Below are 26,286 nucleotides of genomic sequence, written 5' to 3' on the forward strand. Positions count from 1 at the left end.
TCGATTAAATTATCCCAGTTGCTTTGATACAGGTAAGTAATTGCAGTCCCTTTGTTTATAAATCTGTGTCTTGGATTAAACATTCATGGCGTCCATACAGTGAAGAAAAACACAAAAATATTCTACCTCTAATGAAAGTTTAATCATGATCTGATAGCAGGGGCTTACAAAGCACCCAAAGCTGCAACTGGGTGGCGTGATCTCCTTGCTGGTCAAAAAGTAGGGGTTGCACACACTTCACCTGGGTATCTATGCCAGCCATCTCACTTCACTGCCAGCCCTCTCTCTCCCACCTGAACAACTTCCTTCTTCTAATTCCTTACATTACCTAAACAGCTATGGAGCCCTCAGACCGGGAACAGAGCTCCCAAGAGCTGGATTTAGAGGAGATAACTAGGAAGATTTCATTTCTGGACAAGTGGAGGGAAATCTTTAGTTATCACCGGTAAGATGTTCTCATTTTCTCATTTCTCTAGAACCAGAGGGATTTTAGGTGTTTAAGTAATCAGCTTTTACGCTTGCCATGTGAGAAGTGTCTGTTACAGATTTACATTTTAAATGCTTCAGGTATAACTGTTTTGCAGGAAGAGCCATCCCTAGCAAGGTTGAAGTTGAAGAGGTTTGAGGGTATAAGGGTTGAACATAGTGAGTAATTCTCTTGATGTTTTCTCTTTCATTTATAGGTTGGGAACCAATAATACAACTTCTCAGGTAATTATTTTTCTCAAAGCCAGTGTGTTTTCCTCTAGCTGCTTCTTCAAAACAATCACATTAACAGCATAATCTGCATTTATTCTGTGTGCATAATGTCACTCAGGCACCCAGCATTTAATGTGTGAAAACACAAAACTAGAAACCTTGTTGAAGATCTTTTCTTGCGCTTTCTTTTTTCATAAAAATCTCTTCCTACTTTTTCTTTTTAATTGGGGTACAGTTGCTTTACAATGTTGTGTTAGTTTCTGCTGTACAATGAAGTGAATCAGCTATATGTATACATATGTCCCCTCCTTCTTGGACCTCCCTCCCTCCCTCCACCCCATCCCATCCATCTGGGTCACCACAGAGCACCGAGCTGAGCTCCTCTTCATCATTAAATGCACCATGTGGTTATTATTTTAGAAAAAAAATATGAGAATCTAGAGTTCCTACACTTGTGAAATAACACTAGATTCTGACACCCAAGTGCTTCAGTGATCCTGAAGAAAAGTCGTTCTGAAAATAGTTACTGTCTTGATTCAGCTTCTGAAAAACTGTTTTCCTTACCATCTTCAAATAAGGAAAAGATGACTGAATTCAGGTGTTAAAATGTATTTTAAAATCTGTTATACAGTATAAGATGAAAGATGTTTTTCTCTCACGTCACCTGAAAAGGTTAGAAGGTAATGGACTTTGTGTTTCAGTTATTAATTCAATCACTGAACAAACACAGCATAAAATATTAAGGTGATTTTCTTGGCACTAACATATGATACAATCAAACAACTGAATTATTAATATTTTAACTATTAACACTAAAGCCCCTTGCTCCAAGTAACCTGTGATCAAAAGCCTTGTTATTTGTGCTGAAACTCTCTTACCCAATCTATTAGAATTGGGGAGATAATACTTCTATTTTAGTCCTGAAAGTATTAAATGGAGCTAGCTATCATTTGGGGGAATAGAATAGTCAAAAGATAAAACAATCTTTGCAAGGAAAAAAAAAATAAATGTCAAGTTATGCTTTACACAAGGTGGGGGAAACCCCCTGCCAAAAATGTAAAGATTTTCCATGTGATTTACGAAATGCATCTTATCCCACCAGTACTCTGTGACTTGGATGCTGTGTTTCTGAGATAAGAAAGCATCTTAGCCTCTAGGAATCCAGAAAAACTAAGAAGGCAGTTTTCTTCATGTTTCAGCTACCAACTGGGCAAATTTGTTTCATGAAATTAGGATAGAAGTAAATTGGAAGAAGAATCAATGCTAACTTATATTTAAATGCCGTAAGAATCAGTTAAGAAAAGTAAAAATAGATTTTTTTCTTAAAGGTAGGGGGTGGATTTTTTTAAGGAAGAAAATTATTATATTCACTTGCTAAGCAACAGGAATCTGAGAGAATTAAAAGGAGGTAACATGACTTTGTTAATTGGCCAGTTAACAACATAATGACAAATACCTCAGATAGACTGGAGAGATTCACTCATTGTTTATAAAATGTTGCCTTCTCAAAACAAGAGACAGTGACATTTACATTCTTCTATAAACATAATTTCAAGTCAAGGTCTTGATAGCGTTAATTATGTTTCCATAGTTACACTTAACCTCTCCGAGTCACATAAAACTTAGGAGAAACCCTTTTGACACAGACACTGGGATTTTTCTGCCTCTTTTATTGCTATTTATGAAATTTTTCAGACATCTTTAAAAGGGAGACAACATTTTCTGAACACTGATATTTCAGAGAGAAAGAGAGAAAAGAGGGGAAAAAAAGGTCATCACCAGCTCTGTTTGCTTTGTTTTTTGGTGCTGGCATTTTACACAGAATCGCGAAGGCAACCATATATCTGCCGGTGAAACTGAAGATGGAACGGGAATACCTCAGCCAAAAGGACACGGACAGTGGCCATCAAGTAGCCTTTGTTCTATTCCCAAACCCTCTATCATCTCTTCAAAATCGGGCGGCTTTCCTATCTCCCTAGCAGTGGCCACGGTAAGTATAGCTTGTCAATTAAACATGAAATGAAACGTAATCTTCCCCAAACAACAAGGCCGGGGAATCTTATCTGCTGTCATGTGAGAGTATTATGGAAGATAAGACTACAGATGGTGGTTACTGGTAAAAGGCGAATATAATTAAAATGACTTATTTATGGTATTTTTCAAGGACACCGGTGACGTTACAGGCTTTTCCTCCCAAACTCTCAGTCTCTCTTTATTTACTCCCTCAGTGTGACAGTCAAGTGTGAAGCCATGAGGGAGTTAAATTCAAATAATTTACCATATAAGGTAGGACAGGGCAGACGGGGAGGACTGCAAAGGTGGAAGACGAGGTAGATGTGGGAGACAGGACCCCTGTCCTGTGTGGGCAGGAGGGAGGGAGATGGGGGCACGTTTCCAGGCCCAGTCTTGGGGCAAAGATATGATCTCAAGAAAGAAACATTCCCTGGGGCTGCCAACTAATAAGCAGATTTGAAAAGAACCCGATGACCTGGAAGCTACTGTTCCCAGGGACTATTTGTTCCATTCAAAACTTGACCAGGGTTGGGGAGAGGGGCTGAGGCAGAGACCAGACGCACCCCACTGCATGGGCTGGGGGCAATGCCTTGGCAGATGGCCAAAGGACCAGCTGTCATGGTCAAAGAGGCATGATCGGGAACTGGGGAAGTGAAGCCAGGGGTCGAGGCAGGGAAAAAGCACCAGCGAGGGTGAGAGATCCTGCAAGTAGGATTGTCCTGTAATATGGCCCTTTCAATCATAGTGAAAATCAGGGCTTCTGAGGACAGTTTTCCCACATTCACCCCATTTCCTCAACCTCCAGACCACATTCTAGATACTTAGGCAGAGCCCTCTCCTTGGGGCCCGAAGGACAAAAGTCGGAGGAAGCACTTCCTTCCTGAAGACACGCTGCCCGGCACCTGGGCACGCTTGCAGGACCCACCCGGGACCAGCCTGGTCATCTGGGCAAAGACCAACAAGGCCTACGGTCAGACCTGCCATGGACATAAAGCTCTGTACTCTGTGCCCTGCAGGCAGGGTCCCTGATGAGAGGCAGGAGTGGGGGCCAGACCCCCTCTGGGGAAACCTCACAGTCTCCACCTGCTTTTCGAGCCCAGAGGCCAGGCTGGCCCTGACTGCAGTATTTCCAACCCTCCATGTAGCTGTTCCTGAGGCTCCCCAGATGGAACATCATACACAAGGGACTACAGCCCCCGTGTTCTTTTTCATCATGCACATCCTCACAGGCTTCACAGAGCAACCCTCTCCACTGCCGTAGCTGCGGCACGAACGTGCTGGGAGGCCCACGTGCTCTTTCTTATCTTCACAGATCTTTCTGCCTCAAGCCACCTTCCCTCTTGTGCTCCAATGCCGGATGTCACAGGAAGACAGGCCGGCAGGGCTCTCTTGAGATGCTGCACTTTGCTCACTGGCCTCAAAGTCCCTGGACGGTGCCTTAACTTGTGTCTTCATCACTCTCCTTTTGAGTAATGAAGACAGGTAATGTGTAATCCTATTAGCATTTCCAGCCTCAGTGGTTATTCTGCCTACTCTGTGCTGTAGAAACCGTAGTTAGAGCAACTACAGCGCCCCTCAGTATCCTCGGGAGATTGGTTTCAGGAGCCCCCAGAGGAAACCAAAATCCTCCGATGCTCAAGTCCCTTATATAAAATGGCCTAATACCATTGCCCCCCACCCATACCCGCAGATACAGAGGGCCGAGTGTATCCATATTTTACTGTAAAAGATTTTTAATGAACACTTTAATAAAAAAGTATTATTGGCTACTAATGAGTTTCTATGGAGAATGTCATTTTAAAATTTACACATATCAGGAAATAGGCTACCTTTTGTATGGAAAATAGAGAAAACTGTGATTCTACACTGATACCGTATTTGCCTGTATATGCACACAGAAATTCCAGAAGACTTCCTAAAATGTAACAGTAGGAGGAGGGAGAGGCGCAAGAGCCCTGGGTCGGGGGGAGTCTTCTCAGCATAGCTTTTTGTACTTTCTGGATTTTGAACCATGTGAATGGACAATCTATTTCTAAAAACACCGTCATGCATTTTACAAACAGGAAAAAAAGGCATTCACAGGTGTTTCCAAAGTCTTCTAGTTCCTCTCTATATTGTGGAGGCAGGAGAGTCTGGGTCTGAATTCTCCCACTTGTCTGCAAACACAGACGTGATGCAATTGGAGACCTCCTCAGTGACTTTTCCAAGGTAATTCTCTCCCTTTGGAAAAGGCTGGGAGACGAAAGAATCAGACCTGATGGAGTGTTAAGTAAGTCCCAGAAGCAAAGAGAATTGATTTTTCTTCAAAAAAAAAAAACAAATTTGGACATATTCCCATTATGAGGACCAGATGATAATGTGTCCTTTAAATAACAGTAGCATTAATTAAACACACCCTGGGATTTCAAGATGATGAGCCTTGGGATTCTGAATACTCGTGTCCAGGGAGGCAGTTTGGAAGCTTGACCAATTCTAATTGACATTTTGGCCGTGCAGCCGCCTGGCAAATTATTAGAGCGATTGGATCCTAGCACTCACATGAGAGTGCTTTTCGTTGTCATTCTGCTGTTCTCATTTCCCCCCTCCATTTGGAATTGCGATTCATAGCATTTCATGACATTGGCACACACGTTTTGCTGGGAATCTGCTGAGAAAGTAGGGAGTGGGCAAAGCAGCCAATGCCCCTTTGCTTTCCCCAGCTCTCCTGTTTCTCGCCTTTTGTTGCCCTATTTCCAATACCACAGGGTTCTTCCTTCCCCCAGCCTCACGTCTTACAGTGTGTGTGGTGTCATGAATGGCGGGCAAGGCTGCTGGCCCAGGTGGGATCATCGGAGAAGGTGAGGGTCCTCCTCTGGGCTCTTCCACAGCAACACCCCCTTCCCCCCTGTGCTTCCCACTAGCAGGAGTTTCTCATCCTCCTCCACAGTCAGGCCCTTCTGCAGGACCCAGCCTGGAACACATTCCTATAGCCTCTTTTATCAGCAGCCAATAAACAAACCCCTAGTGTATTTGCAATATCACCCAGCAGGATCATATTAAAACTGTAATACTGGGAGATCAAAATATTCTGGGGGAGAACCAGAAGAATGAAGCTCTAATCGAGGGTAACAGGCAATGGGCTGGCTTTAGGGGAGCAGGAAGCACAGCCTGGTAACCCCAACACAGGTCTGGCTGATAGATGGTCCTCAGTAAATGTTTCATTCATTCATTCATTCATTCATTCATTGCCTCTGGGTGATCCCCAAGAGAGGCATCTCTGTACAGGGTAGTGGGTATCATTTGTGTGCCCCTTCAGAAGCATACTCTACCCCTGTCCGCCCTGCTTTCTGCGCTGGAGACTGAGCTGTCCTCACTCCATCAATAGGGCTCCCTCCTCTGACTTCCTGTTGAGTTTGACCAATGGGAGCCCTTGAGGGAGCCTGGAGGGATGGAAGGGAATGAAGTCAGGTGTGCAAAGCTGGCTGAATCCCTCTCCTCAGAAGGCAGTCCTCTCCCAGGACTCTCTTCTCCCTTCCACCCATCCAGGTGTCGGGGACGTAAAAACTTCTCACTCTTGCTAACCCTGGGACCCTGCATTAGCCACTGTTGTTGCCCCACATGCAGCCCACATCTTTGTAAATGGTCCCTGAATTAAAGTTTCCTCAAGTTAATTATCCTGACTTGAGTGCCATCTGTTTCCTGCTGGGACCCTAACTGGTACCAGTTGAAAGGCTTGCATTTGATTCCTGGCACTACCATTTACTATATATGTGACCTTGGGCATACCACTTCACTGCTCTGGGCCCCAAGTCCTTTAACTGCAAAACAAGAGAGCCGAATCAGATTTTTAAAAATTCAACAACTACTTCTTGCGAGCCTACTACGTACCAGGTACTGCACCAGATGCTGAGAAATTGATGGTGAACCCAGCCAGGTCAAGAGACTACCGCTCTATTCGATGGGCTAGTTTAGAAATATCTTCTTAGGACGCAGTAATTCTAAACTCTCTGATTCCATGATGGTCCAGTAATTTCTAAAGCAGGAAAAGATTGAGGGAAGGAGCTTCAAAGAGAATTATTCTACTTCAAGTTGTGGGCAGGGAGCATGTGGGAGAGGTCTGGATGGGCACAGGTGGTCACAAGAGGTCCCTCTAAGACCAGGGACAATGGCCAAGGCAGTCAGGGTAAGGAAATGAAATCTGTTGGGAAGAATGATCCAGGACCTCTGTGTCTGTGTGTGTGTGTGTGTGTGTGTGTGTGTGAGTGAGTGAGACAGAGAGAGAGAGAGAGAGAGAATGATCACCATCATTATCATCATCACAGCAATCAGGGAAGAGAGGTATTCCTGGAAAACTAACAAAGTGAAGAGAGAAAAACCGTGCTTGATTGTGTTAAATAATAACAATCATTAGAGTCATTTATTAGGACCATTTACCATTCGTGTCTAGTTACCAGGCAGCACAACAACGTACATGTATCACTGACTACGTGTCAGGTTAATCTTGTTATAAATTATATGGATATGAAAGTCAGTGTTGGGAGGAGGGATAAATTGGGAGATTGGGATTGACATATACACACTACTATATATAAAATAGATAACTAATAAGGACCTACTGAACAGCGCAGGGAGCTCTACTCAGTACTCTGTAATGCCCTATATGGGAAAAGAATCTTAAAAAAGAGTAGATACATGTATACATATAACGGATTCACTTTTGCTGTACAGCAGAAACTAACACAACATTCTAAATCAACTATACTCCAATAAAAATTTTTAAAAAAAAGAAAAGAAAAGAAAGTCAGTGTTACGTAAGTAAGGTGAGTCATCTTTGTTGCCACCCTGGACACTGGGGGCTCCCTGAGAAGGCTGCAGCCCCCCTGTTCTAGGCCTTCCCGAGGTGAATCTGGACAGCGGCGCTCCCTACGTTGGAGGGGGCAGCTGGCAACAGAAACGGGAATTTGATTTGGCTTACTGAATTTTTTAAATTGAATTTGAATTCTAAGCTTTCTTAGCCACAATTGTCTTAGTCTGTCGCATTATCCATGGCTTCTCCTCCCTCACTCCCGCCAGTCTCTGGTCTTTTTCCATCTGGTTCTGGGACTTTCTTCCATGCAGCATAAGAGGTTCCAGTGTAGACAGGCTGTGTTTTCGCAAAGGTAATAACAGCACTTATGGTTCCCACAATCCTTTCCATACTTCTCCTCTTGCAGGGATAGCTTTCAACTTCAGTGATGGGGACAGAGCAGGGGTTATCCCCATTTCAGAATAAGCAAAGAAAGTCTTAGAGAGGTTTGACAATCTGTCCCCGTTCATGTGGTCGGCGAGGAGCAGAGCTGGGGCTTCTCAACCCTGGAGTCAGGAGTGAGCCGTTTTCTTCTGTGCAGTCTTGATGTCAGGGAGACACTTTCGGTCCATATTCAGTGCTCTGCTGGGGATGTCCTGGGGTGGTGGCCCTCTTTGCTTACGGTGCACACCGAGTCTGCGTCTCCCAAGAGCAGCCTTTGTGCTTTCTGTTCCCTCTCCTTGATGGACACCGGACAGGTAATTTTCCTTCAGGTGCAATTCTAGGCTCCTGCTTATTCTGAAATGCACCTGTCTCTATTTCTCTGTAGAGGCAATCTTTTCTTTTGAGGGTGGGTGCAGAGGTGGCCAGGAAATAAACTCCAGCCATGGAACCAGACCCTGGGTTGAGATGGGGAAGACCGTTCCAGATGCATGCTTCTCCTGCATCTGTCCTTCTTGGAAACCATTAGAGCCCGCGCTATGCACAGCTGGGAAGAGGTACCCTGGCTCTGGACCAGGTGGGCTCCATGTTCCTTTTGTCCACACTCTTCAACTGGCTCCAAATGCCTGAGTGTGACATTCAAAGCCCTCCAGGGTCAGACCCAAGGTACTTTCCATTCTGAGCTTCCACTGACTTCCTGCCCTGTGGCCCCAGAACACACAGTGTTCTAGACCCAGTGAACTACTCACTGTTGCTGGATACCCTGGTACCATGCGTGTGCGTTTGCAGATCTCTCTCTCTACCCAGCCTCCCCGCCTTTACAGGCGACAGACCACTGTGTGGTCTGTCACAGAGTGTGGGACATGTGCCTGTGCTGGAGCATGGAGTGCTTTGGGGATATGGCAGTAAGTGACACTGAATAGCACTGAGTTACCTCATGGGAAAGTCAGCCCTTTCTGCACTCTGGCAGGCCAGGGAGAAGACCGGGTAAAGGGCAGCACACATTCACACCTCTTTAACACCTCTTATCTCCCTTTTTAATTACAAAGAGTGCAGAGCTCAGTCAGAGCTTTCACAGGCAACGGTTTCTAGCATAATCCAATAACATCGTTTTATTTCTATTATTTTTTTTTATTATGGCAAGTGATTTTGATTCTCATTTAAGGATGTGGTATAAAGTGTCCTTTTAAATAAACGCTTTATTTATTTAAATGTTTCCTTGTAAAATGGGGATTAAATGAGATAATGCATATATCTGACCCTTTGTAAGCTCTTTTTTTTTTTTTAATAAATTTATTTATTTATTTATTTATTTTATTTATTTTTGGCTGTGTTGGGTCTTCGTCTCTGTGCAAGGGCTTTCTCTAGTTGCGGCGAGCGGAGGCCACTCTTCATCGTGGTGCGCGGGCCTCTCACTATCGCGGCCTCTCTTGTTGCGGAGCACAGGCTCCAGACGCACAGGCTCAGTAGTTGTGGCTCACGGGCCTAGTTGCCCTGCGGCATGTGGGATCTTCCCAGACCAGGGCTCGAACCCGTGTCCCCTGCATTGGCAGGCAGATTCTCAACCACTGCGCCACCAGGGAAGCCCCCTTTGTAAGCTCTTAATGACGGTGAACTGATTTGAAATAAAAGAGAAATTGCCAACCTCCCTACCAAGAAAGAAAGAAAGAAAGAAAGAAAGAGAGAAAGGAAGAAATGCTTTAAATAAATGTTTTCTAAGTTATAAAAGAATGGCCCAAGCTAATGAGAAATATTAATTCAATAATCACTGGCATACAAAAATGACAGCAGTTATAAGGATGGCACATACAGGATTAAAGTTGGGGAGGCAGATCAGTGGTGTTAGAATGGGTAGGAATACCAGCTCTGCCTGACTTGCTGGGTGACCTTAGGCAAATACTTTCGTGTAAAAGGAAGATGATAACAGTACCTTTCTCAAGGAATTAAATTAACATAATGAATGCAAAGCACTTAGCCCAGTGCCTGGTGCGTAGAAAATACTCAATAAATGCTAGATGCCATCTGCCAGCCTAGTTTAAATGCCACCTCTTCCACGAAGCCTTCCTGAGTACTTCAGTCGGAAGTTCTCTCTCCATATCCATAGCCCACACAGGACCTAGCACAAGCTGAATGATTAATATGCCTCTGATTATAAAGGGATTCCCTTTTTGTCATGGGTTTGGTTTACAAAGGCTTGTACCCAATTTTCTGGGATTTTCTAAAAGACCCTCTCCAATCTTAACATGCTGCAGAGTATCCAGAAAAAAACTTAAAGATTCTAGGGCCAAAAAACAGAGGCTGCTTGTTTAATACCAATTTACATCACTATTGTACTCAGACTGGAATCAGAGTCCTGCCTATTCCTTTTTTCTGGAGCAAGAGAGAAAGACCCAAACGTGGGAGAGATAGGAGTTACAGAGTCATGGTTAGAGGAATGAGAGGCATAAGGAGAGAGCAGTCGCCCGTCATGGACCTTAAGGGGGTACAGGGAAGATGGCTGGCAATGGAAGGTGAGACAGACACAGGGACAGAACTTGGATGGGGATAACAAGGTGCGGAGTTGACACTCTCAGCCTTCAGGATAAAATGCCCTAAGTGAACCCTATGCAAACCTTTTGCACAGAGCTGCACAATTACAATCAGGGAATAGAGTAATGTGTGAACCTGACTCTAGGAAGGGGACAGGCCCTCCTCCACGATTTCACCACCTTGCTTAAGTCTGTTTGCTGAAGGCTTGTGTCTAGGAAGAATTCTCTTTGTTTGAACCATTTATTTCCCTTCTTTTCAGAAACTGCGCCAGAGCCTCTTTGGAAATACAGTCCAGGTCTTCAGCTCTGACTGGACAGAGGCCTATTTCCGGTTTCATGATCCTTTTTCTGACCTGGCTTTCGCTTTGGAGGTGGGAAAGGTAATAGCAGGTGATAATTTTTTAAAGTCCTAATCCCATGCTCCCTGTCTGTGTTTCCTTCCATCCTCCTCCATATGAGGCATGTTTTCATTATCATCATATTGTAGAAACATATCAACAATTTAAAATTTAACCTTAAATGATAACAGACTATTGAAAATTATGACACGCTATCTAGGATGTCACAAAGTCTCAAACTCCTCCCCACCCTCTTCCAAATTTTCATTTTCCTGGCTCTTTTCTCCAGGTCCTAAGCATTCCTAAGAATTTAGAGGCAGGAAGAGATCTAGGAGTTTCTTTCTGGCTTGTTTAATACCTCAATAATTCAAATCATGGATCCATAGCCAGGCAGAATTTCAAGAGCTAGCCGACTAGTTCCTTACCTCCTGCAAATCTAACAGTTGGACATGAGGCACGAGCCCAGTGAAGGCGGGGCGGAGGGGGACAGGCATCCCAGGGTGCCAGTCTATGGGGCTCCACAGAGAAGCTAGTCATTGCAGATTCTAGCCCAGCCATGGCACCCGGCCACAGCCCACGGGGAGGGATGGCACATGTAGAGAACAGTGGCCCTTCACTAAGCCTAGGGGATGCTGTGCACCAGAAGGGAAAAGGCTGCTGAGAAGAATAAATTATGACATCCACTTCCAAGACTTCTCTTTTATAACGTGGGCCCTGAGGGTTCCACCACCATTGTAAAGCCCTGCTCCTCACTATTCACCCTCCGCTTTTCAGGGAGGTGCCCGAAGCATTCAGATGGCTGTACAAGGATCCATCATTAAATATTTGTTGTTTACAAGGAAGGGAAAAGACTGTAACTTTCTCAGGTAAGAGGCCTATGAGAAGTATTTGAAAAGAATTACCCATTTCCCGAGAACCTTCATAGGCTAAATAACCAGCAGGGAAAATCCCCCAGGTTGCCTCAGGAAGGGGGCTTGCCTCATAAGAGGACTTGCCTCGTAAGACAGAAATGGCTCTGGCTCTCCCAGAGGGACTGAATTTCGTGACTAGGCAGAGGTCTTCCAGAGTCCCTTTCAATGCTCAGTTGCAGGGATAACACTGACAGCTTTTATGCTCCAATGCAGAGCACCCTGACAGAGAAAATGAAGCACCAGGTCTCCAGATAGGCTTACTTGACAACATTTGATAGGAAGTCCCAACCTAACAGTTCCAGAGAGAGAACAAAAGGGGTGATGACAAACCTAATAAATGAAGGATTCATCCTCCTATTTAATCACGCTGACAAAGTACAGTGTTTGGTAGTTGCCTATTTAAAAAATCAGTTCAAATTATTTTGTTCTTAGATGCTAATAAACCCCTATCATGTGTAAGACTCTATGGCTGATATTAGAGGAAACAGAAATAATTAAAAGGCATCTACCTTCCCTCAGGCAGGGTAACTTATCACCCAAAACAGGAACTGAATGTCTAATCTATTCTAAGAACGTGAATTGCCAGCTTCCTTAGAAGCAGAGCCAGAGATGGGAAATCTTCATGCAGGTGATTTATTAAGGGAATGAATGCCCGCAGGAGAAACCCCTAAGAGAGCAGGGAAGCAGGCTAGGGAAGGAGGAGAAGCAGGGGAGGCATGTGGCTTCCAGTGATGTCTAGCCTCTGCCCGATCCATGGGAGCTCTGGGGGGCAACTGCTCCATCTTCAGATAAGGGGGCGGGGCCTTTTCACCTCCCACCCTCATCAGGCATCCGCTATGGACCCTCCTATGGGAAGGTGGCACAACTCCCAGTCACTTCCAGGGAAGGTGGCTCCAATTCTTCAGAGAAAGTTGAAAAGTAGGAGCCACTAGCAGCAGTACCCAAAGCAATGGGGGGGGGGGGGGGACATGTCCACCAACTGAGTAAAAGGGATCCCAAGGAGTGTAGATGGAACACGTACAACATTTGCTACATGAATAGAAAGCATTTAGCGCAGTACCTGGCATGTGGCAGGTATTACATAAATGGTAATGCGTAATTGCTATTATCGACCTGCTCCGTGAAGCCGTCCTGAACCTTCCCGATCACAAGTTCTCCCTCCTTCCTCTGTAGTCTCACAGCACTTTGTTTTACTCTCATTCTACCTTGGACAAGGGTCTTGGAGTGTGAGGCTTCTGCTACTCATTTCGGTATCACCATAGAGCTAGATGGATTCTATAAATCAGGAGTCCCCAACCACCGGGCCACAGACTGGTAGCGGTCTGTAGCCTGTTAGGAACCAGGCCGCACAGCAGGAGGGGAGCGGCCGGCAAGCGAGGGAAGCTTCATCTCTATTTACAGCCGCTCCCCATCGCTGGCGTTACTGCCTGAGCTCCACCTCCTGTCAGCATTATGGTGAGCTGTACAATTACTTCATTATATATTACAATGTAATAATAACAGAAATAAAGTGCACAATGAATGTAATGTGCTTGAATCATCCCAAAACCACCTCCCCCCACCCGTTCGTGGAAAAATTGTCTTCCACAAAACCGGTCCCCGGTGCCAAAAAGGTTGGGGACCACTGCTATAAGTCATGGCTGAGTTCATTCATTTACCTCTATCATGTGTTTCTTCATCAGGACGACAGTTGTCAATGTTAAACATTTAGAAAATGAGCATAGGAAAGGTCTGTGATGTAAAGATTGGCTCCCATTTCCGGGGAAGTCTCACCCACTGGGATTATTTGATGGAATCTAATGGTTAAGAACAATCTAATGGTTAAGTCAGGAGGCACACTGCCTGCATTCAAATCACTGCTCTACTGCTTTAAAGGTGAATGAGCAGGGGCAGAGTTCTCAACCTCCCTGTCTTACTTTCCTCATCTCTAAAATGGGACTAATAATATTGATAGCATCCACCTCACAGGTTGTCATAAGGATTAAATGAGGTAATATGTGTTAGGTGCTTAGAACAATTCTGGGCCCAGTGAGTGCCAGATGAGTGTAAACTACAAGTTAGTAAGGGGGAAGTCGGCCTCAAATGATTCGTAGGATGTGATCAGGCAGGAAGAACAGACAGAACTTGCATATTAAAGGCAGACAAGTACATGAGAAAAAGCATGGAGGCAGAATGCAGAAAATATGTCCAGGGAGCTAGTCCGTCTGGGGCAGAGGGTTTGCAAAATGGAAAACTGGGAGATAAAACTGGAAGGATTGTTTGGGGTTGCACTTGGGAAGGGCCTGTGTTATCGGGCTAGAGAGTTTGGATGGAGCCTGGCTGGAGCTCAGGAGAGAAGACAGTGTTGGGATTCAGCAGGGGCAGTAATGCCCAGGGTGAGATCAGTGGAGAGCCCAGAGGATTAATGCTCTGGGGTGAGGATGCCCGTTCGATGCGGGCAGAGAGGATGAGGCCCTCCACAATGTTCCCACGGTGTAGGTTGACGAAGGAACCAAACTGACCCATCCTGTACTCAGAAGGGTTCATGAGAGTGGAGGCCCAGGCCCTCAGCTAGGTGGCATTCATTGCGATGTGTTCCTACCCTCCTCCTGTGCTGAAGTCTGCGCGCGACAAGCAAGCGAGAGCAGGAACACGCGCTGGCTGCGGCGCTCGCGGGCGCCCTGTGGGCCGCAGGAGCAGCTCGGAAAGCCACCATCTGCCTTGTCACCGAGGACGCTTACGTCGCCCCGACTCCTGACTACTCTGCGGACGGTGTCACTGAACGGGTGAGTGCACTCCTGCCCGTCCTGCCAGATGAAGGATGATGAAGCCTGGGTGTGTATTAGACTCACCATGGAAATGGAGGTGGAACTGATACTCCCGGGTGGACCTCCATGATGTAAGCATCTGATGTGGCCAAAGGTACCTGCCAAAGAGGCAAGGGTCAAGGGCATACGTAATCCAAGCAGCCAAAATAAAGATGCCTGCTGTGAATTTCTCCTTCCAGAATTCACCATGATCAAGAATATTCCATACCCAACAGAAAAGAAGCAGATTCACAGACATAGAGAACAAAGTAGTAGTTATCAGTGGGGAGAGGGAAAGGGGAGGGGCAACATAGGGGTAGGGGATTAAGAGGTGCACACTATTATATATAAAGTAAGCTACAAGGTATGTTGTACAACACAGGGAATATAGCCAATATTTTATAATAACTATAAATGAAGTGTTACCTTTAAAAATTGTGAATCACTATATTGTACACCTGTAACTTATATAATATTGTATATCAACTATACTTCAACAAAAAAAATTTTTTTAAAGAATATCCCATGCCTGAAATTATCATAAACTCCATTTCCATAGCCACTCTTTTAAACTTGGCTAAATTCTACGTATTAGGGAAAAAAATCTGTTTACAGTTTTCCTGCTCAAGATACCATATTGGTTTAAAACTGAGGAATGTAAGAGTGAGGCCGGTGGCCACCCAATCTTACCATGTGTGTTTTACATGGCCTTGTGTAAGATAACATGTCAGTTTCTAGCAATGTGATTTTACAATGAAACAAAGAACTCCCTTGAGGTACTAACAGTGAGTTGACATCTTCTAGATATAACTTTCATCTTCCTTTTCATTTTTATCTTCTATTTCTGATTTATAGCTCCAGCTGTTTGAACTTTTAGAGAAAGAAGCCACAGAGAAATTCATCTATGATCATTTACAGTGTGTAAGTGTTTAAGTGTTGAGATAATTCCTTTATGTTGAACTGATCTTACAGGAATCTTCTTCCTTTTATAAAGTGTATTTCTAATGATGCTTGTTAAGAAAAGCAGGTCATTTTGAGGACTAAGAGAGGGCAGAATGAGGGAAAGAGAAACCCGTCTCTCCCTCCCCACAATCTAGAAAGGGGCCAGATCACACACAGGCCCACTCACAAATGCCTCTTTCTCCTTGGCTAATCAAACCCAGAGAATAATACTATAGAGGGCATATACAATAAGATTGCTTTTATGGGAAGAGAAAATGTTAGAGCAGCCTTGCCTCATCTAAGGGATAAAACACAAAAATGGTAGTCTAAATTGCCAAAATGGCCATTCACATTGGCTCAAAAAAATGACTGCCAGCCTGAAAAAGGCGGCCCCCTTTCACGTCTTCTATCAGCACCTTCCACACAATGCCCTCCCCTGCAATGAATCTTCCCCACCTCCTGTGTGGGAGGGACACAAAGTAGGGGATAGGGATGGTGGAAAACGGAAGGTGCTTTTTTAAGTTTCCTCTGTGGATAAAGAAATGAAAGTTGATTTTCTAAAGAATCAGAACCTTACAATGTAGCAGAGGACAATTTGCAGAGTAACCATGAAGCCATATAAAGGTGGCTTGTATGGAAAGGGAAAATTTGATTCATGAAACTCACAACCCCATTCCTTTCAAAGGTCATAGGGACAGAAAACTTGGGCATGAGTTCTCAGCCACACACTAGCCATATGATCTTGCTTAAACTAGTTACCCCAGACCTTCCTCCCCCACCCTCTCTTGGGTCTATGTGGTAGGCAGAAGAATGGTCCCCTGAAACATGTCCATACCCTACCCCCTAGAATCTGTGAATGTTTCATTACATGGTAAAGAGGAATTAAGCTTGTTAATCAGATGACTCTAAAATAGGGAGATTATCCTGGATTATCCGGGTGGGCCCAGTGTAATCTCAAGGGACTTTAAATGTGGATGAGGAAGGCATAAGAGAGGGGAACACTGATGTGATGTGAAAAGAGTACCACCCACTGTTGCTGGCATCGAAGGTCGAAGGTGGGGGCCATGAACCAAGGAATGTGGGCAGGGCTGCTAGAAGCTGGAAAGGGCAAGGAAACAGATTCTCCCCTAGAGCCTCCAGAAAGAACGCAGGGCTGCTAACATCTTGATTTTAGGCCAGTATGACCCATTTCAGTCTTCTAACCTCTAGGACTGTAAGATAATAAATCTGTATTATTTAAGCTACTAAATGTATGGTAATTTGTTACAGCAGCAATAGGAAACTAATGAAAGCTATATGATAGATTTTAAATACCTGACATGAAATGTTAAGCTAGAAGCCTGCTTAGGGACTCTTTGTGGTAGAGGGAGATGTTTAATGGGGCTACATGGAGAGGAACCATGTAAGAAATGACTCTGCCAGCAAACAGAGGCAAACCCTTCCCTCTCTGTCTTCCATCTCTTCAACTCAGACCTGGGAGAGTCTGATTCAATAAGAAAGTCTTTCACATCTGCAAGGGCTTCTTAAGTGTAGCCAGAGTTGAGAATAAGATGATTAGAGCTAGAGCTATACATAGGTTTTCCCCCTCAAGGACTAAGAGTTGATAACGGGGACCTACTGTACAGCACAGGGAACTCAATACTCTGTAATGACCTATATGGGAAAAGAATCTTAAAAAGAGGGGATATATGTATATGTATAACTGATTCACTTTGCTGTAAAGCAGAAACTAACACAACATTGTAAATCAACTATGCTTAATTTTTAAAATAATTTTCAATTAATAAAAATTAATTTAAAAAATAAAATTAAAAAAAAGACTAAGAGTTGAGCTGGAATAAGTAATGAAAGGAAGCAGAATCAGACTGCATGGTGCAGGTGGGCTTTGCACAAGAGTCGTGTCAAGCGGACCCAAGCTGACCATTACCATAGCCACGCGGGGAAAGCGTTGGCACCATTTCCTGAGTGAGGGGGCATCTTGATGCATAGATGTTCCTCTGAAGGGCACTCCCTAACCGGGGCTGCATGTGTGATCAGCCCCCATCCAGACCTTTACCAAACGCCATTCACTATCAAAATGAAGCAGTTCTGTGCCCTGTCTTCAGGCAGAGATCACAAGCTAGAGGTCTGAGAGTTACATGTGGGCAGTAGGCCTATTGTTATTATGGGTTGAATTGCATCTCCCCTCTCCCCAAAAAAGAGATATGTTTAAGTCCTAACCCCCAGTACCTGTGAATGTGTTCTTATTTGGAAAAAGTTTCTTTGCAGATGTAATCATGTTAAGATCAGGTCATGCTGGATTAGGGTGGGCCTTAATCCAATGACTGGTATCTTTATAAGGAGAGACAAATTTGGTCATAGACACCGACACAGGCAGGGAGAACACCATGTGATAATGAAGGCAGAGACTGGAGTGATGCACCTCCCAAACCAAGGACACCAAGGACTGCCAGCAGCCAGCAGAAGCTAGGAAGATACAAGGAAGGATACTCCCCTAAGGCCTTCAGAGAGAGCATGGCCCTCCTCTTGACACCTTGATTTCAGACTTTTAGCTTCCAGAACTGTAAAAGAATAAATTCCTACTGTTGGAAGCCATTCAAATTTCTGGCCATTTGTAGGGTAGGTCTAGGAAACTAATACATCTATCACATAGGATCTGCAGCATTAGATCATATGGTGTTGTATTTTTAAAAACTTGAGTTGGTGAACTTCAAAAATAATCAGAAAATTCCACGTAAAAACCTAAATGTTTGGGCATTCCTTGGTGGTCCAGTGGTTAGGACTCCTCACTTTCGCTGCTGAGGGCACAGGTTCAATCCCCAGTAGGGGAACTAAGGTTAAGCCACCCCTCAATCTGCACAGAGCAGCAAAAAGCAACAACAACAACAACAACAACAAAAACCACACACAAAAACTAAATGTTTAGGTCCCCCCCACTCCCACCCAAAATCAGAAAATCTGACAGCACTAGGCCTGTATTCTAGCATGTCTTCAATCAGCTGATAAAGGGAGCAGTGACTCCCATTAGACAAGTCGTGATAGACTGAATGATGTTACCTAACTGGTAAAAAGGACTCTGCAGATGTGATTAAGTTCAAGATCTCGGATGGGGAGATTATTCTGAATTTTTCTGGTGGGTCCAATGAATCATAAGCGTTTTATAAGAGAAAGAGGACGGCAGGAGATTCAGAAAAAGGGATGTGATGAGGGAAGCAGAGGAGAAGAGGCTATGTGATGTGGAGTCATGAACCAAGGAATAAGGACAGCTTCTAGAAGCTGGAAAAGGCTAGGAGACATCATAGCCTCCAGAAGGAACACAGGCCAACCAGCAGTTTGAATGGAGTCCAGTGACACCGGGGCTGGACGTCTAACCTCCAGAACTATGAGATGATGGATTCCTGTTGTTTAAAGCCAACATGTCTGTGGTCGTCTGTTAAGGCAGCAACAGGAAACTGACACACAAGTGCTCTCCCTTGCCTCGGGCCCCACCTCTCCCTGTTTCCCTCACGTCCTGCCGTACACCCATTTGGGTTCCCATCTGGCTTCTGTGGGCACTGAAATTTCTTCTCCTGCCTGAAGATCCAGCCCCTGCAAGGGCACAGATAGTGAAGGGGACAAATTCATCCACAAAAGGAAAAGTGCATGCATTTTAGCAGAAGGCTTCCTGATATAATTCCTTTAAAGAAGAGGCTTTAACCCTGGGCACCTTGAGAGCCAGACAAGGAGCTTCTTTTCTGCAGGTAAAGTATTGACACAAAGCTAAGATAAGGCCAACCATTGAGAGGCCCTGAATGAGGATGGATTTTATCCTGGAGCTCACAGGGCACCTTTGGAAAGTTCGGAGCAGAAAAGTAACCGGCCAAGAAAAGAGACAGGGAGTAAGTGCCCTAGAGAGGGACAGACAGTAATTTTGCTGTGGTTCTAGCATGTTCTAAGAACTAAGGTAGGTCCTGTGCATTATTTCATTTAACTTTTGCAACAATCCTAGGAAAAGGGTATTTTTATCTACATTTGCAGATGAGATTGAAACTTAAAGAAGCTGGAGTCAGTATAGTAGAACTGGGTTTGAACTCAGGTTTGTATAACTCCAAAGCTATTTCTAGAAAGCTTCTCTGCTCCCCCTGAGTTTCACAGGGTGATGAGGAAGGATGCACTGACTGAGGGAGGCTGGATAAGGGCCGGCCAGAGCAGCTCTGAGGGACTGAGCTAGGATAGACGCTGGAAAATGGAGAGGAAGTATACACTATGTCTTAGCCATGATTCGAAGAGAATCACCTGATAGAAGTGGAGGAAAGATGGGTTGAAAACCAAGAGAATGATGGTGCCATTGGCACGCCTGAAGCAAGGAAAGAGGATGCATCTGAGGGTGGAGGTGACCTAGGGAAGCAGAGAGAGCTCCCACGGTCCTTTCGGCAGCTAGAAAAAAATCTCTCAGGTGTAAATCCTTGAATTCATGCCCACAGATACACAGAGATGCATCGCGTTTATGCAAACGTGTTTTTCCTTTGTTTTTCAAATAGTTCAAAGGAGAAGGAAGCCATGGTGTCATCTTGTTTCTTTACAGCCTGATCTTCTCCAGAACATTTGAAAGGTAAATTCTACAAATATTTGCACAGGTATTTCCTATGGCTCTGGGGTCACGTAAACAATGCTCTCTTGTGTTGGAAAATATTTTCATGCCTTATTGGAAACATGAGTTTCCAATTTTTTTCTAGTGGACACTCTTCTGTTGATGCATCCTTTTCTGTAGTTCAGTTTGGCCATATTCATGGGAGAGTGGATGTCATCAGAAAAGTTTGAATCTACTTTTCTAGCACAGTAGTAGGTTCCTTTTTCTTGTGGTTATAAATATTGGCAGATACCACTCAGGCTTATTTGTACAGTTTTCATAAATGAAAATATTTAATGATTTCTATGTACGATAAAATATATATCCACAAATATTTATTTTGTCCCTATGAAATGCAAAGCCCTGTTCTTGGCACTGTAGGAAATACAAATAAAAGAGGATATGGCCCTGACCTCCTTGCAGGTTCCAATTTGGGAAAAACCAGGGGTACACAGAGAGACTGAGCAAGTCCCAGGTGGTACTTGATGTGCCAAATGAAGTACAGAGACAATGAATCTTCATGGATTCCAGAGGAGGGAGGGGTCCCAACAGATAAGGTGGCCAAGGAAGGCTTCTGGGAAGAAACAGACTTTCTTCTGGACCCTGAGAAAAGGGTAAGCTTTTGAGAGTCAGAGAGAGAGAAACAGAGGGTCCCCAGAAAGGAAGAATTTCAAGCCTTGAAGCAGTGTTCCTGAAAACTTGTCTTTTGCATATCATACTTTTATGATCTATATTATTATTTGCTTAACAATGTCCTTAAATCAACACACACTTGGGACTTCCCTGGTGGTCCAGTGGTTAAGACTCTGTGCTTCCACTGCAGGGGAGGCACGGTTTCAATCGCTGGTCGGGTAACTAAGACCCCGCATGCTGTGTGGCACGGCCAAAAAATAAATAAAAGAAAAAGAATTCAAAATCAACAGACATTTAAATATCATCCTCTTCTTAAACATTAATATCCTCTAAATCATGTATTTGCTGTGCTAAAAAAAAATGTATGAAACACATCACTGTAAAATTTTTTAAATGCTCCTATCTATACCACCTAACATCATGCCATAATTTAGGAAACGCTGCCCTGAATTATACCTGATGCTTGACCCACGTCTTTAGGTCTTATTCACGGAAGTGCTTGACCTTCCAGGCCTGTGATCAGGCTCGTTCAAGAACACATACAGCCCACATAACTCAGCATCTCCCTCTGGGTGACAACACGAGCGCTTTCCACCTCGATGTTATACTGTCCTGGATGGATCCCTGACCCCTTGGCCCTGGTGAAACAGTAGAGGCTGCAGCCAAGACATGGGCTTAACTCCCAAGCTGGTGGCTTCCACTTGAACAGTCTGGTCAACTCTGCCTTGGGCCAGCACTCTCTGGAGGGGTCACGTGTCACCATCCTAAGCCAAGCGTCCCTCGGCACTCAGCGCAAACAGTTTTGCTACAGAGCCCAGCACCCCCACGGAGCCCACACCCGGGGATTCTAACGTGTGAGGTCTGTCGCTTCGTCCTCCTCCCTGACCACTTATCGCTGGCTTCCCCCAACGGCATCCAGAGCTTGCCCAATCACCTCTGCAGCCCCAGTCCTAGAAGCTTTCCCAGCGACAGATGGAAACATGCCAGGCACATGGGAAGGACAGTGGCCAGGCAAAAGCCCAAGCTACTGCTGCTGTGTGTTGGGGGGTGGAGGGAGGAGAGGCTGCATGTCCCTGAAGCATCATCGTCTGTGAGTGCTGATGGCTCCTCCCACTCTGCAGGCTTCAGAAGGACCTGGACGTCTCCACCACTCATCTGCTACGACCAAATGCTGGAGGTTTCCTGTGCAGGCAGGTGGGTTGGAAGACTTTGCCTTTTTATTGTAGCATCTCAATTAGGCTTTTTTCTTTTTTTTCCTTTCAACTAAGTATATTCTCTCCTTAAGTGAAGAGTGATCAAATTATTTTTGAAAAACTAAGATGCTTCCCTGAGTTTGTTATCAGATTCTATCTTTCCACTTTCCATTACAGTCCTTTCTAGTTTACCTCTGAGAGCCTGCCATCCCTGAGATTCTAGAAACATTAGAAAATATCTTGACAAGACCCCCCAGGAGTCCCTAATAACTGAAAGAAAAGCACTATAAAAACTTCTTAGCTTCATGCAGCTTAAATCACAACTATGGAAACCAAAGTTTAAAAAAAATATGAAGGGAGGAAGGGCCCATGGGGAGTTATGGGGCATGGCTCAAGAAAAGAAAATCAATAAACTCCTGTTTTAACACTACCAAACATTCATGACATACGTTTTCCCAGAATTATATATTGTGGGATTTCATTCTTTTCACTAAAAATGATACATTTTATGATTATTAAAAGAAAAAAGAAATTAAGTCCTTGTGTCAACGCTACCTGAAATGTAAATATTTGTAAAATGTGTCATCTAGGCAGTTTTGAACATGATTTTAACTGGAAGAGCAAGTCCACACGTCTTTAACGGCTGTCAGAAAGGAAAGTCTCAGGAAATGTTATGTGGGGTCCTGACCCGCAGTGACATCGGCTATTTGCAGTGGCATAAGGACACCTCAGAGGATGATAGACTTTCACAGGTGAGTGTGTCCCAATTCTCAACCACACCACCAGAGTGTCACTATTTGGACAAGGCAATTCAAATTGGAGCTTACTTTTTCCTTTACTACTTTCCTGCCTGCCTTCCACTTGCACATATAGACACACATGGAGATTTTTCAACATCTAAATGGAAATATCCAAGTCTACTTGCTTCATATTTTACTTTATAATTTTTATGTATACAGAGTATAGGTAATACAAGTAATATGCAAATAATTTTTAAACAATACTTGAAATATACAAATAAAGTCTCCTGGCATCCCCACTCATCAGAAATCAATACTGTCAGCAGAGAATGGTTATATTCCCAACCGTTTATTATGCAAACATGAATGCATATATTCTATCTATTGCTCAAAGCTTTAAAATAAATAACCGAAAGAAAAGGGAATCCCACTTACGAAACACCTCTCAAAAAGCTTTCTAGCTCAGGGGATGTACAACCTCTGACAACCAGAAAGTAGACTGTGCTGTTGAAAAGCATAGCCAGAGAATTAAGTAAGATGTGATTCTGTAAAAACAACGAGGAGAGAGAGTGAGGAAGCAAGTATACCCACCCAAACCACAAATCAAAGATGCTTCTGTGATATTTTCACAAAAATTTCATTACAAAACCCAGGGAAGGCAAGGCAGATTCTACGAAAAGCAGCACTTCTTTGGAGCGGCCCTAACACTAGCCGGGATGGAATTCAATGTGATGGTGACAAACCCCCCCCTCCCCCAGGCTCACCATCCACCAGCACCAAATGAGGCCCCATTGCTCAGAGCCTGTCCTTCACTCTCCTGGTTCCAGCTCAAAATCCCTTTCAACGTACAGGGCTTTACACTTTATAATGTCCTTTTATATCCATAGCTTCATCTGTCTTTCCTCCTGCTGTTGGCTCCAGCTACAATGTGTTAATCATGAAATCAGCATCTCACAACACATACAAATCACGTCTGATAGCATTGGGAACGTAGCGTCTGACTTTCGCAGAATTAGTATATTTTGTGTACAAGTGTGTCTTAAAAGTTTACCTAGTATTCCTTGAGTTTGAAATCTAGTCCATCATAGAAAAATGACACCAGAAACTAACATAACATTGTAAATCAACTATACTTCAATTTAAAAAAAGAAAAAGAAAAAATGAGAAGTGACAGATAAGCTAAAAGCAAAAGAAGTGAACCCAATCCCGTCACCCAGGGTCAATCCTCTCAGAAATGCTTCCTTCTCTTTCTCATATAAATATGTTCTATTCTACTCCTCTGAACCCTGCCTTTCTCATTTAACACTAACGTCCTTATATGCCAATGAATGTATATCCTTCATCACATTTAATGGATGCAACGATTTGCACTGTATGAATGTGAAGACTGTACTTTGAATATGCCCTAGACAGAGAATAGATTTGTTATTATTATAAAGTTCCTAATCGTTTGTTCCAGACAATTTGGGAATTCATGTTAGAATTTGATATATATATATAATGACAAGGAAAACTAAGCCAGAAATAGGGGACTTACAGATTTCATTTTACATATTTTTCTTTTCTTTCACCCATGCATGGTCACTTGAGGTCCATGGTAAAGCATTCTGTACCGATCAGAGCCCAGTAACAGGCCAAGACTCAGTCTGGTAGGATACACTTCGGGCAAGTTTCAAGGAGTGAGGGTGCAAAAACCACAACAATTTTAGTGCTTTGTCTACTATTACAAAGCTCTTTCACAATATTATTTCACTGTATCCTCATTTTAAACTACAAAGATTTAAAAGTGTTTCTCATAGTTCTGTCATTTAATTAGGTAATTCAAAAGCTTTGTCATATCTTCGCACCACCTCTGCTGTTATTTGCTTAATATTTTCCTTTAAATCAACTCACTTTTACAATTTGAATCTAACGTTTTCTGCAGCAGTAATACAAACTATGGACTTGATATGCTATTTTTTTCTAATATATATTAAATAAATAAGTAAACATGTTTTGTTTTAAAGTTCACCCCTTGTGCCCTGACTTCCATGCCACATGCCACCAAGGGGCACGTGCACCGTATTTTAGAAACCTGGTGTAAAAGTGGGGAGGTTCCCCTAACACGTGGAAAACAGCGCTGTCCTGGGAACCAGGAGACTTGGCTGGAGGCCTTGCCCTGCTACTCACAGGAGTATGACTTGGGCCAGTCACTTACCTGCTCTGAGCCTGCTTCCTCATCCACAGACTAATGTCCTAACACTTGCCCTGCAACCACATGACTGACGTGAACAGCAAACAAAATCATGAATGCTGAAGCCTGTTTGGAAAGCCCGAATGACCTCTCCACACATAAGGTTTTATAATAGATGATAAGGAATAACAGTAGAGTGTTTTATTCAGCCATGTTCATTCAGCATCTATTGATTGTGCAATTCTGTGTCCAATACAAAGAGGAGTTATACATGGGCCAATACCACGTACATAAACTGAGTGCTATAGGAAGGATAGGCAATAAAAGCTAAATAACAGCGATCTTGACACTGGCTGCACATTGAAATCACCTGGAGAGTTTTGTTTTTTCAAGCGACTTTATTTTTTTAGAGCAGCTTTAGGCTCACGGCAAAACTGAACGGAAAGTATTTACAAAGATTTCCATGTATCCCCTGTCCCTACACATGCATGGCCTCCACATTATCAGTATCCATCACCAGAGTGGTATATTTGTTACAACTGATGAACCTACACTGACATATCGCTATCATCCAAAGTCCATAGTTTACATTAGGGTTCACTCTTGGTGTTTACATTCTATGGGTTTGGACAAAGGTACAATGACATGTATCCACCATTATAGCATCATACAGAGTAGTTTCACTGCCCTAAAAATCGTCTGTGCCCTGCTGTGCAACCCTCCGTCCCCCCCACCCCAGCCACCAATGATCTTTTTACTGTCTCCATAGTTTTGCCTTTTCCAGAAGGTTACCTAGTTGGAATCATAGAGTATGTAGCCTTTTCAGATTGGCTTCTTTCACTTAATACTATGCATTTAAATTTCCTCCATGTATTTTCAGAGTTTGATACCTCATTTCTTTATAGCACTGAATAATATTCCATTGGAATATTGTGAGTAACATTTCATTGAACAAATATTATTCTACTGATAAACCATGGTTTATTTATCCATTCACTTACAAAAGATATCTTGGCTGCTTCCAAGTTTTAGTAATTATGAATAAAGCTGCTATAAACATCCGTGTGCAGGTTTTTTGTGTGGATGTAAGTTTTCAACTCCTTTGGGTAAATACCAAGGAGGGCAAATGCTAGATCATATGGTATGTTTAGTTTTGTAAGAAACTACCAAAGTGCCTTCCAAAGTGGCTGTGCCGTTTTACATTCCTACCAGCAATGGATGAGACGTTCTGTGGCCCTACATCCTTGCCAGCATTTAGTATTGTCAGTGTTCTGGATTTCGGCCATTCTAATAGGAGTGTAGTGGTATCTCAATTATTGGGTTTTTTTCTGCATTGCCCTGATAACATTATAGTATATGATGTGGAACATCTTTGCATATACTTATTTGCCATCTGTCTGTCTTCTTTGGTGAGGTGTCTGTCAGTCTTTGGTCCACTTGTAGAGCTTTTAAAACTATCAATGCCCAGGTCACCCTCCAGAACAGTGTCAACTACACATGTGTAGGACCTGTGTG

General features: G+C 43.7%; 1 protein-coding gene across 1 annotated transcript in view; it reads left to right on the forward strand.

Annotated features, from left to right (window-relative positions):
* The first annotated feature begins 338 nt into the window (after positions 1 to 338).
* Positions 339 to 26,286, forward strand: part of MINDY4B (MINDY family member 4B) — a 40,068-nt gene continuing 14,120 nt past the window's right edge. The window contains exons 1-10 of the mRNA XM_061192763.1: positions 339 to 445; positions 684 to 711; positions 2,522 to 2,689; positions 10,707 to 10,826; positions 11,559 to 11,650; positions 14,295 to 14,460; positions 15,337 to 15,402; positions 19,944 to 20,014; positions 21,787 to 21,859; positions 22,449 to 22,610. Of these exons, the coding sequence (XP_061048746.1) occupies positions 339 to 445; positions 684 to 711; positions 2,522 to 2,689; positions 10,707 to 10,826; positions 11,559 to 11,650; positions 14,295 to 14,460; positions 15,337 to 15,402; positions 19,944 to 20,014; positions 21,787 to 21,859; positions 22,449 to 22,610 (1,053 nt within the window). The remainder of the gene's footprint in view (positions 446 to 683; positions 712 to 2,521; positions 2,690 to 10,706; positions 10,827 to 11,558; positions 11,651 to 14,294; positions 14,461 to 15,336; positions 15,403 to 19,943; positions 20,015 to 21,786; positions 21,860 to 22,448; positions 22,611 to 26,286) is intronic.

This window comes from Eubalaena glacialis, chromosome 6 (assembly GCF_028564815.1).
Source record: "Eubalaena glacialis isolate mEubGla1 chromosome 6, mEubGla1.1.hap2.+ XY, whole genome shotgun sequence".
NCBI lineage: Eukaryota > Metazoa > Chordata > Mammalia > Artiodactyla > Balaenidae > Eubalaena > Eubalaena glacialis.